At 44.5% G+C, this 14,998-nt stretch overlaps 1 protein-coding gene across 3 annotated transcripts in view; it reads right to left on the bottom strand.

The window, feature by feature from the left end:
- ARMH4 (armadillo like helical domain containing 4) overlaps positions 1-14,998 on the bottom strand; it is a 73,217-nt gene that overhangs the window by 33,517 nt on the left and 24,702 nt on the right. For all 3 annotated transcript variants that reach the window (XM_057433046.1, XM_057433045.1, XM_057433047.1), the window contains exon 5: positions 13,673-13,918. In XM_057433046.1, the coding sequence (XP_057289029.1) occupies positions 13,673-13,918 (246 nt within the window). The remainder of the gene's footprint in view (positions 1-13,672; positions 13,919-14,998) is intronic.

Below are 14,998 nucleotides of genomic sequence, written 5' to 3'. Positions count from 1 at the left end.
CATCCAGCCATCCCGAACTCAAGAGTGACTGTGAAGAAAACCTCTGCATCACTACCCAGGGCCTCAGACAGGGTAGGATGGATCCAGTATTCATCACCTGGTAGCCCTATTAGTAAAGGCTGGTTTGAAGCAGTACAGAGCAGAGGAAGGAAGCAACTGAGTCGTCAGCCCATGAAGAGGGACTCCAGCACCCTCAAGACCTCTCCTGGTTTGTCACAGGTAAATGAGGACAAGAAGACTCTTCTGCCACCCACATTATGTAATATATCCAGTGTCACTGCTGGCAGGAACTTGAAGCAATTCAGCATGTATTAAGAGTCCCACTGTTTTTTAAGCCCTCATATTTAACTTCAAAGCCCAAACAGTAGCGACTAATCAAACTTTAATAACTAATCACTGCTGCTGTCAATTAGTACCATTAAGTGTGCTTTCCCTACAGCAGATGTCTCTGATTCAGATATGCCAGCTCTGGTTTGGAGGGATGGTGTTGCAGCACCAGTGGCAGTCCCTGTTTATGCACTGTCCCAGAAGCTCCCACCAGCTGCAGTGACAGCTCCAGGAGACATCCCCAGGGACAGGATCCCCTGCAGCACCCGGGAAAGGAGCAATGCAACTACATCCCAAGCCCTGTGCTGTCTCTGAAGGCATTTCTGTCTCTTTGATGCTGTCACAGCCCACCTGCAGCACTTTAAAATCAAACATGGGGGGGAGGGCAGTGATTCAGTCCTGCCAAGCATGAAGCAAAATGGTTCACAATCCCAGAGAAGGGTCTTCACAGACCTCACAGCAGCTCCAAGACTGTGGGACCAGAGCCTCCATCAGACCAGTCACCAGAAGAATGCTTGGGTTTGCTAGCTGAGATTCTGACTTGATCTGCTCCATTAAGACATGCACCTTAGCAAAAAATGCTCCTGGCTTGCTTCTGCCTAGTAGAAGTTAAATGAACAATCTGCTAAATTAACAAACTGCTTCTCCTGCTCCATACAGCAATTGTACTGGAGCATACAACATCTGGCTGAACAGGGTTCACTCGCCATAGAGTCACTGCAAACTGCGACTTAAGAGGTCAGTGCAAAATACCTGAGCCAAACAGACAAGCCACAGGCACATTCCCAACCTAGGGGAAACTTACGGTGCTCTGACCTAGCTTAGCTTGTGTTGCTGTGGCCAGGCAATTGCACGTCACCTTAAGGTCACTGCAGACTAAGCCCATGTGCACAACCAGCTACTGTGCTTCAGCTAACGCACTGTAACTTGACATAAGCCTGAGGCACAAGACCACACAGGTCTCCCAGGAAGGCTGCAATCAGGAACACACTTGCTGGCTACAATAAAGACAGCGAAGGGTACAGAAGTATGGACCTGCATTCTGTCTGGCAAACAAACCTACCTCCAGCCCAGATATTACGCAGCTGTACATATTTAAAGGCAGCAGACGTCTATTGGAGGAATATATCCTTTCGTGCTAAACTTCAAAACATCTTCCAAATCAAAAACATATTATCTGACTTAAAATCTAGCCTACATAAATAGCACTCACAAGAACATGTTCTGCTTACAGAGCACATGTATCCCGAAAGCACTGCTTCATTGAGGCTATTAATTTGACCTAATACTATATTTTAATCTAATACTACTTGGTCAGAGCAATGCCAGGCACAGCTACAGGTTGGGCAGAGAAGGGATTCAGAGCAGCCCTGAGGACAAGGACTTGGGGGTGTTGGTTGATGAGAAAATGAACATGAGCTGGCTTCAGTGTGTGCTTGCAGCCCAGAAAGCCAACCGTATCCTGGGCTGCATCAAAAGGAGCGTGACCAGCAGGTCGAAGGAGGTGATCCTGTCCCTCTACTCTGCTCTTGTGAGACCTCACCTGGAGTATTGTGTGCAGTTCTGGTGTCCTCAACATCAAAAGGACATGGAACTGTTGGAACAAGTCCAGAGAAGGGCCACGAGGATGATCAGGGGACTGGAGCACCTCCTGTATGAAGACAGGCTGAGGAAGTTGGGGTTGTTCAGCCTGGAGAAGAGAAAGCTGCGTGGAGACCTCATAGCAGCCTTCCAGTATCTGAAGGGGGCCTATAGGGATGCTGGGGAGGGACTCTTCATTAGGGACTGTAGTGACAGGACAAGGGGTAATGGGTTAAAACTTTAACAGGGGAAGTTTAGATTGGATATAAGGAGGAAGTTCTTTACTGTTTAGGGTGGTGAGGCACTGGAATGGGTTCCCCAGGGAGGTTGTGAATGCTCCATCCCTGGCAGTGTTCAAGGCCAGGTTGGACAGAGCCTTGGGTGACATGGTTTAGTGTGAGGTGTCCCTGCCCATGGCAGGGGGGTTGGAACTTGATGATCTTAAGGTTCTTTCCAACCCTAATTATTCTATGATTCTATATTTGATCTTCTACCCAACAAAAAATAGAGACTGTACTTAACCAGGTCTTACAGAAAATAACAAAACCCAAGAAGAAGATATTTTCCTGACAGAATATTCATACTGAATCCTACCTCATCATTTTCCAGAGCTTGCTTACTGACGTTTGGAAGGAAAGCCAGAACTGAGCAGGGCAAAGGTGACCCCCATTTATACAAGGTAAAAACAGCTTCTGCCTACACTGGAAGGGCAGAAACCAAGATTTCCCCTCAAAGCTAAACCAAAGCATGTGCTCAAGTATGGGTTTATGGAACCACTGCATGAAAGGAAACAAAATCAGGGCAACTGAAGAGGGAGCAGTCCCACGGGATGGTATGGTGTAGCCATTGAGAGGCCTTCGAAATCCTCCACTGGTGTAAGACCTGTCCTGAAGCATGCAAAGAGAAATGCCAGCATACTCACACACGCAGCAGAAGTGCAGAAGGGCCATTGCAATGTTAAGTGTGCCAGGGCTGGGTTCCTGACAGGGAGCTTGGAGCAGCATCTGGACTGCCCTGGCATGGGCATCTATAAGCTGGTATGATGTATGCACCAAATCCATCTTACAGGGATAGTGACAGAAGCACAGCATGTAAAACTGCTAAACAAAACAGGGGATCCCCTGGGGAAACATATAATGGCTGCAGAATGGGTGGCCAGGAGCATAGAGCTCAGCCCCAGTGATTGCATTAAGCCCCTTGCTAAAAACAAGTAGGAAGCTGAGCACCCACTCCTGCAAAACCAGACCATGCAAATACCTGCATGAGAAGGCCAGTCTCAACAGGCTGAGGGCAACAGGGGATGTGGGGAAAGCAACCCAGAAAAGGAATAAAGCTGGAGAAACTCTTGGCTTCACTTCACATTAATAAAGCTTCAAGCAATGATGGTGTTGCCAGTGTACTAAAATAAATTATAGGTGACCAGGAAACAGCTGTGCTGAAACCCTTTATTACATCCCAGGCTTGGATGAGGCTGGGTGACTAGAGCTATTCAAAATAAAGGAAAAAAAGAAAAAAAAGAAAAAAAAAAGGAAAAAAGGCAAGTAGAATACTCTAGTAATTTTTGCTGTATCAACTCCTCTCTACAATTAATGCTGACACCCAGCATTTTTACAAAACAACAGTTGCTGGGGGTTTGAGGCAATTATTTTATTGTCAGTCAAAATATGAGCAATTTACTTATTTCCAATATATGTTCCTAATTTACTCTCAGGCAGAGCTGGACTTGTATACATATCAAGGGAGCATCCTTCCAGGAGGGAACCCTGATCTCCTTTGATCCTTAATTTGAGCAAATGCCAGAGGGTAGGAAGGTTTAGTATCAGGCATTTGCGGTTTGCACTGCCCAAGCAGAGAGAAAGCATACCAACATTTTCATTAGAAACAAATATTTTAAAACTATTATCTCAATAAATTCCCCTCTCTCTCCCTGCTACTTGTCGCAATGAGCTCTTTTCTTCTGTTTTTCTCTTACCAGCTCTGCAATGGAGCCAACATTTTAACCCAAAAGATCAGCCTGCAACACAAATCCCCAGAAAGACAGAGGCAATTCAAGGCCAATGAACCTTCACTTTCCCTCACTCCAGTTTGCTTTTTTTTTTTTTGAGGGCTGAAATGCCATTAAAACAAAACCTATCTTTTGCACCATAGTATAGATCACTGTTAGAAAATACATGTGATTTCTCCAACATAAAGACATCCAGACTGGCACATAAAAGAAAAATTAATAATTCTCACCCAGGGAAAGCTACTGCCCTGCCTGTGTTCTTCAATCAAGCTAAGTAATTACTAAAATCCATAGGGAGAGAGGGCTGAAAACCATCTCCTCTGTCTAAATGGAGCCAAGTTTTCTGACATATATAAACTGAAGGACAGAAGAGGCAAAGCACACCGAGATGTGATAGTGTGTACACTGGAATTGCAGACATGAGGAAAAACAGGATTATTGCAGATTAAAAAGAGAGCAAAATCACTACAATTTGTATTACAGTAGGGCTGACAAACATGGGGACAGACAGACAGTACCAAAGCAATTGGCAGTCTAGAAGGATGCCTGCCTCACTGCACTGTGCAGAAACCCAGATGGTGCTTGGTTAGCAGATGCAGTCCAGCCCTCACAGCACAGAGCTCTGCACAAGCTAACGGACCCTATCCTTTAATCAAGGCGAAAAAACGAGATAAATTACTTGGAGCAGCAAATGCCAAGCCATCCTCCAAGGTAGACACATCCTACATCTAAAGGCTGTAGAAAATGGATAAATAGAGCCAGACAGCTGGAGAAGGCCAAAAGCACTCAGCCATGTGCTTGAATTTTCCGACTTTGCTTTCTTGGGCCAACAAGAGCAACTGGAGGTGCTGGCAAAAACCCTCTTAGAAGGAGTCCTACTCTGGAAAGCCCAGGAGTTTGATGCTGCAGGCTTCCTTTCCATGCCCCCCTGCAATCTGAGAAGTGTGAATTTGCTCAGCCATGGTATACCATGAACACAGTCTGCCAGGCAAACTGTAGGTAACCAATGGCACAGACTTCAGTTCTGTTCAGCGCAGCTTCCCTAACGCTCTCCACACACAAACATCACCAAAAGCTCCCCTGTCCCAGATGGTGGAAACAGCCATTTCTACCACAGAAGCTGCTGCTCCCTCCCTGCAGGTATTTCAGGAGATTTTTGCATGGCAGGGTAGTGACGACTAGGGCATGCAGGAGTGACAGCAGCCCTCTGCCTCCCACCATTCACTGGAAATGTCCACCCATCAGCCAGACCTCAGCTGTGGCCTCTCATACTGAACAATGCCAACCATAGTGACCAATGTCCCCCCTCTCCTTCCACAAACTGACAGTGAATTGTTCTGTGGCTTCACACCACCTCGCTCCAAACTGAAGAAAAGAGGCAGAAATGCTGTGAATGGACAGGACCTCTTCTTTCCCCCCAGCAATAGTCTCCAGTTTAACACCTTGTCTGACGGGATCCCATCTTCTTTGCAGGCAGAGAGAGGAAAGGCAGAGCCAAACCTGAGGAACTCCTGGAGGCAGCACTTACAGGCTCTTAACAAACGGGCTTAGCCAGTCTTCCTATTATACAGGTTTAACTGGATGCATAAACCTCATGGAAAAGCTGCTATTTCAAAGTAATGTATCTGAGGATCTTACAGTGCTGCTGTTTCTCAACATACTCCACCAAAACTATCAGGCTAAAATATCAGCCCAAGTTCCCTGCTGGAAGTTTCCATATAGAAAGGCTCCTGCTGTTTTTCCCTTCCTTTGGATAAATTGCAAGCATATACAATTTTTTCTACCGTAACAGCTTTATTTCACCTGTTTCTGATAGCTACTTGCTTTCAGAGCTGTAAATCACTAAAACACCCTCTAATCTTCTGCTTTACTCATCTCTATTCCCTTCCTTTGGTCTTGATTTCTGCTTAAAGGACAAGAGTCCAAGAGGAAGGATGTGATCCCATGCATTGGTGGTTCATGCTCCGTGGCTTGAACCTCCTCATCCCAATTCACAGCAGAACAGATACACTGTCAGCTCCTCCCATTCAAAATGCATGGCCCTCGTTCATGAGGGCACAGCAGTCTTGTGCTGGATGAAGAAAGGTAAGAGTAGGACAGTAGGACAGGACCATGGAGCTCAGACTTGTCCAAGTTCTGCATCTCCTGGGAAGGTCCCATTGTCCAAAGTTCCAGCACAAGGCATGGGGCTGCTTTTCACCATGCTACCAAACACCATGCTGCAGCACATGTGCAGGATTGGTCTGCAAGGTTTGTTATCTCAGCTGGCCTCAGAGCAGAAGTAGGAATAAGTCAGGCCAAAGGAAGAAGCAATATTAAAGAGGAAAAGAGACAGAGTTCCCAAACGCTTTGGGATAAAAGTTAGTGAAAAGAAAAAGCCACCACTGATGTAAATTGTTCTCTCCTGGGAGCTGCTCTGTCATTACAACAGTGTATGTCACATCAAGCTGCCGGGGACTGTTGCTGTTTACAGGCAGGTGGATGTAAAATTTCCTTTGACAAGGCAAACCTGATCAAACATAAGCCCATTCCAGGATTAAGACACAACCACAAACAATCTCTTAAAACAGATAAAAAAGAAGTCATTCCAAAGAGAGTACACAACCCTCACAAGGAATGGAAACTTGATTTTGGCACAGATTTATGATGGGAGCTTTATTACTGCTCAGGAGGGGAAAGGGGAGCTAGCAAGGAACTGTATACATTATTTGGAGCACCCAGAAAGACAGGAAAAATAATAAGACCTTGCTTGGACAACAATTTTAATACAAAACTCCCAGAAACACGTATGGGGCAAAGCTACAGAGGGCAAGACTGCTGCAGGCAGTTACACTTTGAATCAGGAATAAAAATTTACTGGCTCTGCTCCTGATCCTGGCTCCTGCCAGCCTGTCTCACCTGGGATTTCTATGGACTCAGCCTGTTCTGCTGGGATGGTGACTTTCTATGTGATCCTTTGCTCTCTTCCCAGGGAGAAATGCAGGTACTCATGTCCATGAAATGCCCCCCCCACTATTTTAATTCTCCTAGCTTAAATCCTTACTCTGCTAAAGGCTCCCTCATGAAACCAGTGGTGTCACTTGGCCTCTTGGTGGTTTTGCTTACCACCGTTGAAACTTGAAACAAGGATACCCTTTCCAGGGTAATTAAGAAGATAAATGCATTAAAGATTAAAAGGCACTCTGATGTTCCAGTAACACAAGTTGTAACAGTACTTAAATGAGATCCATTTTGGGCAGTGATTAAAGAACATACTACTAACGTCTAACTCTCAGCTTCTGTCTTCCTAATGCTGGCTATTTTTGCCCATAAAAGCATTAATCCCAACTTCCTGTAAAAATGACAAATATTCAATTATTTGGCATCTTTCACAACTCTGCTTCTGCTACTCTGCCTTACAATCATTAACCAGTGGCACCCATTATATGATTTATGCAGTATTATTTGAAACCACAGATCTGCAATACAGCTAGAGCTATTTCCTCTGTAACTACTCAAAGCTGCAAATAGCCATAAAAAAAAAAACATTCAAAAAGGGTGTTTATTATGCAAGTGCCTTGTCATTACTTAAGTACCTTAAGTACTATGACCTTCCATTATTGTAAGAACTAAGATCCTACACACAAAAATATGTGAAATGCAGGCATGGTTTATATTTTGGAAGCTACTTGTTGAAAATTACATTGTCACACTTTCTTAATCTTTAACTCCCATTTACAGGGATGATCCAAGCTCCACTGTGTGGAGTATCTTCACGGGTTGATGGATACGTATAACAATAGATGCGAAATCCAGAAATTCAGGTGACTTGTCACAAGCTACCCCAAAACCACAAAAGCCCTCTTACATGGTATTGCCATTTCCGTAAAGAGGTGGATATAAACAACACACCAATAATCGGCTAAAGAAACACAGACCTGGACAAAAATGGGTTTAGGGTAAACAAGAGAACAAAAAATAGTACCTAACATACATAAAAACCACCATTTATAGTAAATTCAGATGTAATATGGAACTGCAGACCAGTGAAGAAAGAGCAAGTTGCAAAACCACGATAACAAACATACAAAAATTACTTCAAATGGAACCTAAAGTAAGAAAGAAGAAACCATTAATGTGAACACTGAATCTCTTAAAAGACCCCAGATATTGATGACCCACTACAAACACCTGAATAATGCCTTACCACCCACAGAAACAAGGACAAGCATAACACCAGGATAAAGCACAGAAACTAAGGTGTGTGTGCAACAATCCTAACTGCATTAGTATTCCTTTTCCTGTTATAATTAGAACTGGACTAATAATTATTAGAGTCTTAAGATTTTAAATATATTAGCAATAAATTCTTGGGTTTATATATACATGAGGTGTGCCTCTTTTTTGCTCATAAAACAAGATTTTGAGCATAACAATGGGGTTTCCTCTGTTAAGGTTTATGGTACAAATCAGCCTCTCCTGTTTGCTACTGTTATATTAATGGTGGCCTACAATAAGCACCTGATAGTTTCAGTCAACATCTTAAAGAAACGAAGTCCACCATAACAAACTCTACTTAGATAACTGGAACCATACATTCAAATAGTCACAACCCCGTATGCCTCAAGATAAAAACGTCATTGTCACTGCAAACAACTCAGTATGTTTTGAATGCACAAAGCAAATTACTGCATGCCCTAAGGCACCAAAATTAAAGGCTTAGTAAATTGCCCTAGACCTCCTGCTGCTTTCTTGCTACAGACAGCAAGAGTTCTTCAGCTTGGGACATAGATGATAGGCAAGCACTATGGCATTAACAAATAGTTTGGGAGCCTGGGGACATTTTTACACTGCATTGCAAAGTCCTCACAACAGTTCAAGCTAAGTTGCTGTGTCTTGGCTCAAGGTTGCTAAATTAAGAATTCTCACAGACACTTAAGTACTCTTAAGAAGGGGGCTAGAGTCACAGCAGGCACTGGCAGAACAGAAGTAGAGGGATTTGATCGCCATGGAAGTGTGCAACAAAGAGTATCTACTTTAACAATCATGAGAAATAAGTAAAGGACCCAGAAACTGTTCACTAGGTTTGAACCCATTTAAATCAACTCCAGTTTTCCTGTAATGCACAAACAGTTAATCACAAAAGAGGTAGCAGGGAAAAATTATTTTGATTCATTCCCAGAAATCCCAAGTTTCCCACCCCTCTGATGCTCTCTGAACAGTTAATGTTTGCCTACCACAGACAACTTACATACAAATCAAGAAACAAGTAGAGAAAGGTCAAAGTCATAGAATCATAGAATGGGTTGGAAGGGACCCTAAGGGTCATCCAGTTCAACCCCCTGCCATGGGCAGGGACACCTTCCACCAGAGCAGGTTTCTCCAAGCCGCATCCAACCCGGCCTTGAACAGGGATGGGGCAGCCACAGCTTCTCTGGACAACCTATGCCAGTGCCTCACTACCCTCACAGGGAAGAATTTCTTCCTGATATCTAATCTAAATCTACCCTCTTTCATCTTAAAGGCATTCCCCCTTGTCTTGTCCCTATATGCCTTTGTCAAAAATCCCTCTCCAGCTTTCTTGTTGCCCCTTTAGGCACCGGAAATTGCTCTTAAGATCTCCCCAGAGACATTTCAAGCCTGAACAAGACCAGCTCTCTCAGCCTGTCTCCATAGGAGAGGTGCTCCAGCCCTCCGAGCATCTTCATGGCCCTCCTCTAGACTTGCTCCAGCGGGTCCACATCCCTTCTCCAGAGCTACAGGCCATAAACCAGCTTTTGGAACAAGTTTTATTTTATAAAGGCACAAATACCAATCTTCTGCTTTACTTTTAATCTAAATATTGCTGGCTAGAAAGTCAGCTGATGGACTGTAAAACTGACAGCCTCATTACTAGTGCTTATATATTGCTTTTGCTCAGATGGAGTTTATGTTGGTCCAGCTGACTTCCCAAAATTGACATTTTTAATGATTCTATTTCGCCAGCATTTCATCACTGACCACTTGTCATGGTTTAAACCCTAGCCAGACAGCTTGTTCACTCGCTCCCAGTGAGTGGTGCTGGGCTGAGAGCAATTGAGGCCCCCCCCTCTCCCCGGGTTTCTCCCCTTCCCCGCTCCCAGAGGAACGGGGAGGAGGATCGAAAGAGTGCAACTCCCACGGGTTGAGACAAGAACAGTCCAGCAACCAATGTACAACACAAATCACCACCGCTACTATCAACTACAACAACGATAAGAGAAAATAACAAGGGAAGAGAATACGATACCACCGGCCAAGAAACGAGTCCCACCCGGAAGTCCGTGTCCTTCCGGGTAACTCCCAGTTATCCCCCACCCCGGGCAATACCTCCCTGGCTAGCCCAGGTCAGGTGTCCTGTCTCTGCTTCCTCACAGCTTCCCCTCCTCCCTGGCAGAGCATGAGCCTCACAAAGTCCTTAGTCAGAGTAAACATCACTTAGCAACAACCAAAAACATCGGCTTCACCAACACTGTTCCCAGGCTGGAAGTCAAAACACAGCACTGCACCAGCTACCAAGAAGGAGAAAAATGACTGCTACTGCTGAACCCAAGACACTACTACAAAAATCCAAACTGTCTCTTGCTCTGTCAAGCTGTTTGTGGATCAAGTTACTTGTTTTCTAGGGATTTGCAGTGTGTCAAGCCATCAGACTAAGCAAACTCAGTAACAACTGACCTGAGGTAGCTAGTCCGATATTTCTAGGCTCTTCTGTACTATTGATTTCAGCATAAAATGTCAAAATTCTGAAGGGTAGAGGAGAGATGCACCCCCAGGAGCAAGACATATATATGAAGTATTTTAAAAATGGAAAATGCCAACTGTAAAAGTTTGCTGCTTTAGATGGCGTACCCTCATCTTGTACTCTGTTGGGTACCATTATCTTTCTTCAGGTCTTCCTTTCCTATACTGTGTCCTAGGTCAAGCAGAACAACTTCCCCTTCTAAACCGTATTTCATGTGCACAAGATGGGAAATTCCTCACATCTCAGCACTATTTGGCAAAGTAAGGGAAGCACAGAGCTCTCCCCTAGATTGCACAGACACATGCCATAGGCTGAGGCAGGTGGGAGCACAGTGCCCCTGACCCAGCTGCATTCAGAACTGCAGCTCCCCCCTCCAGTGGTTATGAAGCTGCCTTACAGTCAAGTTGATTTTAGCTTTAGAAGAAAAGCACTTAAAAAAAATAGATGTCAGAGGAATGAATATCACTTGAAGGGTTTGAAAGATAAATAATCTGTGCATGTGTCCAGTAGATCTAAAGCTTTACAAGCCCTTCACAGTGAGTCTGGTCTCTTCAGGTGCTCAAGCAGATGGGCATGTCTTCTGACCTACTGTCACATTCAGGGGGTTTCTTAACAATCTGCTTCCTGCTGACATGAGCTATACACTTCTTCTACCCTTCCTGTTCTCCCTAATATATATCATAAACATGTAACCAGGTCAGGTTTGGACTCAGATATGGACACAGCAGTAGCCCAGCATGTGCCAATGCACCCAGGGCCAATGCACCAGGACAGAAACTCCCACCTGGCACAAACTGGAAAGAGTAGAAGGGGTACGCTACTGCCGCAGCATCTCAGAGAAAGGGAGTCCAGCACTACATGGAGACATGACAGCATCTCCCATTCCACATGCACTCCCAGCAGACAACACCTTTTGGGTTCCCTCAACCTAGGATATGCTCCTTGTTTGGCTTCAGATTTTTAGTGTGAGCTCATGCAAGCCCTTGGTTTTCTTTGTGCCTCTCAAACATAAATAATCTCTCTTCCTCATAGGAGGACTGTAGATGGGGAAGGAAACAGTACCAAAGGGCCATTAAGGTTGTCTAGATATAAAAAGAATATACAGCTCTTTGCATAAGTTTTTACCTTGTGGAATCAGAGGGGTGAGTCACAAGCAGAGAGACTGATCCCACCATGTCCCTTCATTTGTCACCTACTACATCATCGCACAGAAATCCCATCTAACTGCCAAAGATGAACTCAGCTCAGCCACAGCCTCATCCTCTCCCTCACAGCTGCCTCTACAGACTGCAACAGCTGAAAAATAAAAGGCAATCCAAACCATTTAAATCTAGTAACACATAACCCAGCCATGCACTTCCAGGCAATGCAGAAATTTGTGTCTGTCCAGTCAATCACATGCACGGCTTTGGTGCTCTCCAGCTGACCCAATTTGACAGGCTTCACAGGGGGCTCCTCCAATTTACATAAGGTTAAATAAAACATAAGTTAGGGAGAAAAAAATCCTTTTTGCCATAAAATCAATTTATTCCATGTCTGAAATTTTTTGAAAGATGGCCTTCCCAAGATCTAAGAAAGAGAGAAGGTAGTAGAGGATGAAGGTTGCAGGATAATGCAATATCAAACATCAGAAACTGAACCAGACCTGTATGTTCAGAAGCAGGTCTTTAGAACAGCTATTGCAAAGCGCACCCTCCAGCATGGCTCTATGCTAGAGCAAGGACTTTCATACAGATGCTGTTACACAAGGAGTGTTAAAGCTCCTCACCATTTCACAGCCCAGGCCTGCTTATTTTTTGTGCACAATTATTACAGCCTCTGCAGTCAGAGAGGTTTACTGCACACCAGGGACAGTTTCAGCCTCGTCACTGCTTTCTCACCTGCCTCATTTACCAACATATCTGATAGGCATATCCTATCCCAACCTTCTTCCTACAGCAGCAAAGGTAGTAAGACTGGAAACACAGCTATAACTCTAGTTCAGACCTGCATCAGCTATGAACAGAGCTGTGCCTGAGGAACAACCTCCTACATAGCCCCAGAGTTCATGGCAACAGCCAACGTCATAAACAAATAGCACCTTCAGCAGTCTCCAGACATCCTTTCAGACAAACCAGCAATGCCCTGCCCCCTCTTCCAGAACAGAACTACTGTCAAGAGCCCTCCAGGGACTCAAGCTGATGGCATTACATCAGCAACCCTACCTAGGATATTAAATGCACAAAGACTCCTGAAAAGAGATATCAGTGCCATCTTCCTCTATGGTGTGCAATGTGATGTCTGGTGTGCGGCAACATACCCCAGAGTCTGCAAAACACTGCCTCTCTGCCTCTCACTGCAAAACACAAAGCCACACCAGCTTTGACTTGCATCAGAGGGACATCACACATATAAACACTGATTAGCTCTTTATAAGTGGAATAAATTAGTCCAGTCATTAAACACAGTGCCTATATGTACAGTGGGGATAAACTGTAAAAAGCTTTATAGAGGCTCTGAAGGTTTGTCTTGCTTAACACTGCCAGCATAGGGTCCCATGGCTGGACCATACAGTCCTTAAAAATGCCAGAAAAGTGGGGCTTACAAAGATGTTGCTGAGATAGCAAACAGACTGATCAGCAATTCCCCTGTTGCTTTATCCTCAGAAGATGTGTCCTTGAACTAACTCATCTCAGGCAAAGGGAACTGAAATTTCCGCTGGACCCTCACCTGAGAAGTTCTTTATTTCTCACCCATTAAGCAAGACAACACTAAGCTCTGGGAACAAAGGAGCAGACCTGGAGTATTAAGAACAACTCTCCCCAAAATGAAAACTCAGATCACACTGCCTAGGACCCATCCCAGTTTGATCAGCTGCCACTAGTGGATGGGCTTTCCTCAGAAATGAGCCCAGTCTGTGTTTAGCTTGAGAGCCAACCCATGAGACTTTCTGGCACTAGGGACTGTCTCATGCAAAGTGAAGAGCAGGAGACATATCCTCTTCTAAGGGTGAAGGAAAAAGGGGCATTTTGTCTTACCCAGACCCTGGTTCTGCTGCTCCCACTCAATGGTGTCAGGAACCTGGTAGGACACCCCAGCCAGCTGGGCCACAGGGTTTTCCAGTCCAGCTATGGGCTCCTGGGAGGTCTCTCCTGGAAGCATGAAACCTGGCAGCTCCGTGTCACCCTCCATGCTTTCATCCATCAAATCTATGTCTTTGTCCTCCTCATCTTCCTCTTCCTCCTCTTCTTCATCTTCCTCCTCTTCATCCTCTTCCTCACCCTCTGGCCAAGGAGACACAAAAGCAACATCAGGAAAGATCCAACAAGACAGAAGGTTCATAAATCTCTATGGGTGAGCACCACTTCCAAAGGCAGAACAAATGAATGAACTTGTGCCTGTTTTCTAACAGAAAAGACTGTCAAATGCATTACTGGGACAAAATGTTACTTTGCTTCCTAATAGAATATAAAAAAGCATGTGCATGTGTACAAATACCTGAGTATACGTAACTATAGTGCTTTCTGCTCAACTAATTACATCTAAAGTGAGAACTGTTTCCCTGATTTCCAATCCTGGAGGCAGCAATAAGTTGGTTCTATGTTTAACTTTCATTAAGCCTTTCACAACTCTGCAAGGGTGCTGCTTTCCAGCCCAATTAGACTGATATGGCCCCTCCTCCAGAAAAAGTCTCTCACTTTGATACATGCTGACAGATGGGCTCCTAGGTGCAGGGAAACAGTGGTGATGGTAGTGATCCTCAGCAGGTTTATACCAGCACTCCCATCACAACAGATTAACATGAGACAAAGGCCTGACCAAGGAGGACTTAATTCAGTACTGAAGAGAAGACAGCACAGCCTATACTTCATGTGAGAGCAGATAAATGTGACACCAAGGAAATCCCCGTGGATTCTCCACTAGAGCAGTCTATTCCAAAGCTGACCATACAGTTAACAAACTGAGAGAAATATAAAAGCCATATTCCATTGCTAGAATCTAAAATTGCAACACAAGAATGACCGCACCGGATCAAACCAAAGGCCCGTTCTGTCCATGCCCTATTTCTGACCACAACTAGCCACAGATGCTGAAGAAAGACTAGAGCACGGCACATACACAGAGCCAGTCTTCCGACAGTCTCTGTTCCCAGCTTTTAATTATTAAAGACTTCTTGAGCCAGAATTTGCATTCGAGCTATTTAGTATCTACTAATGGAGCTACCTACCATGAAAAGATAGTATCTGGAATAAGCACATGCTTCAAATTTCTCATGGTTAGTTTTTCAAAGCTGAAAAAACCCCCATGATATTTATGCATTTTATCTAATTTACACGAAGCTCTACTCAGCCCTGTATAAAACT

The sequence above is a fragment of the Pezoporus wallicus genome, unplaced genomic scaffold (genome assembly GCF_028554395.1).
Source record: "Pezoporus wallicus isolate ANWC-B61680 ecotype Strahan unplaced genomic scaffold, APGP_CSIRO_Pwel_v1 contig_7379, whole genome shotgun sequence".
Lineage (NCBI taxonomy): Eukaryota > Metazoa > Chordata > Aves > Psittaciformes > Psittacidae > Pezoporus > Pezoporus wallicus.
This window is presented reverse-complemented; position numbering and strand designations above follow the sequence as displayed.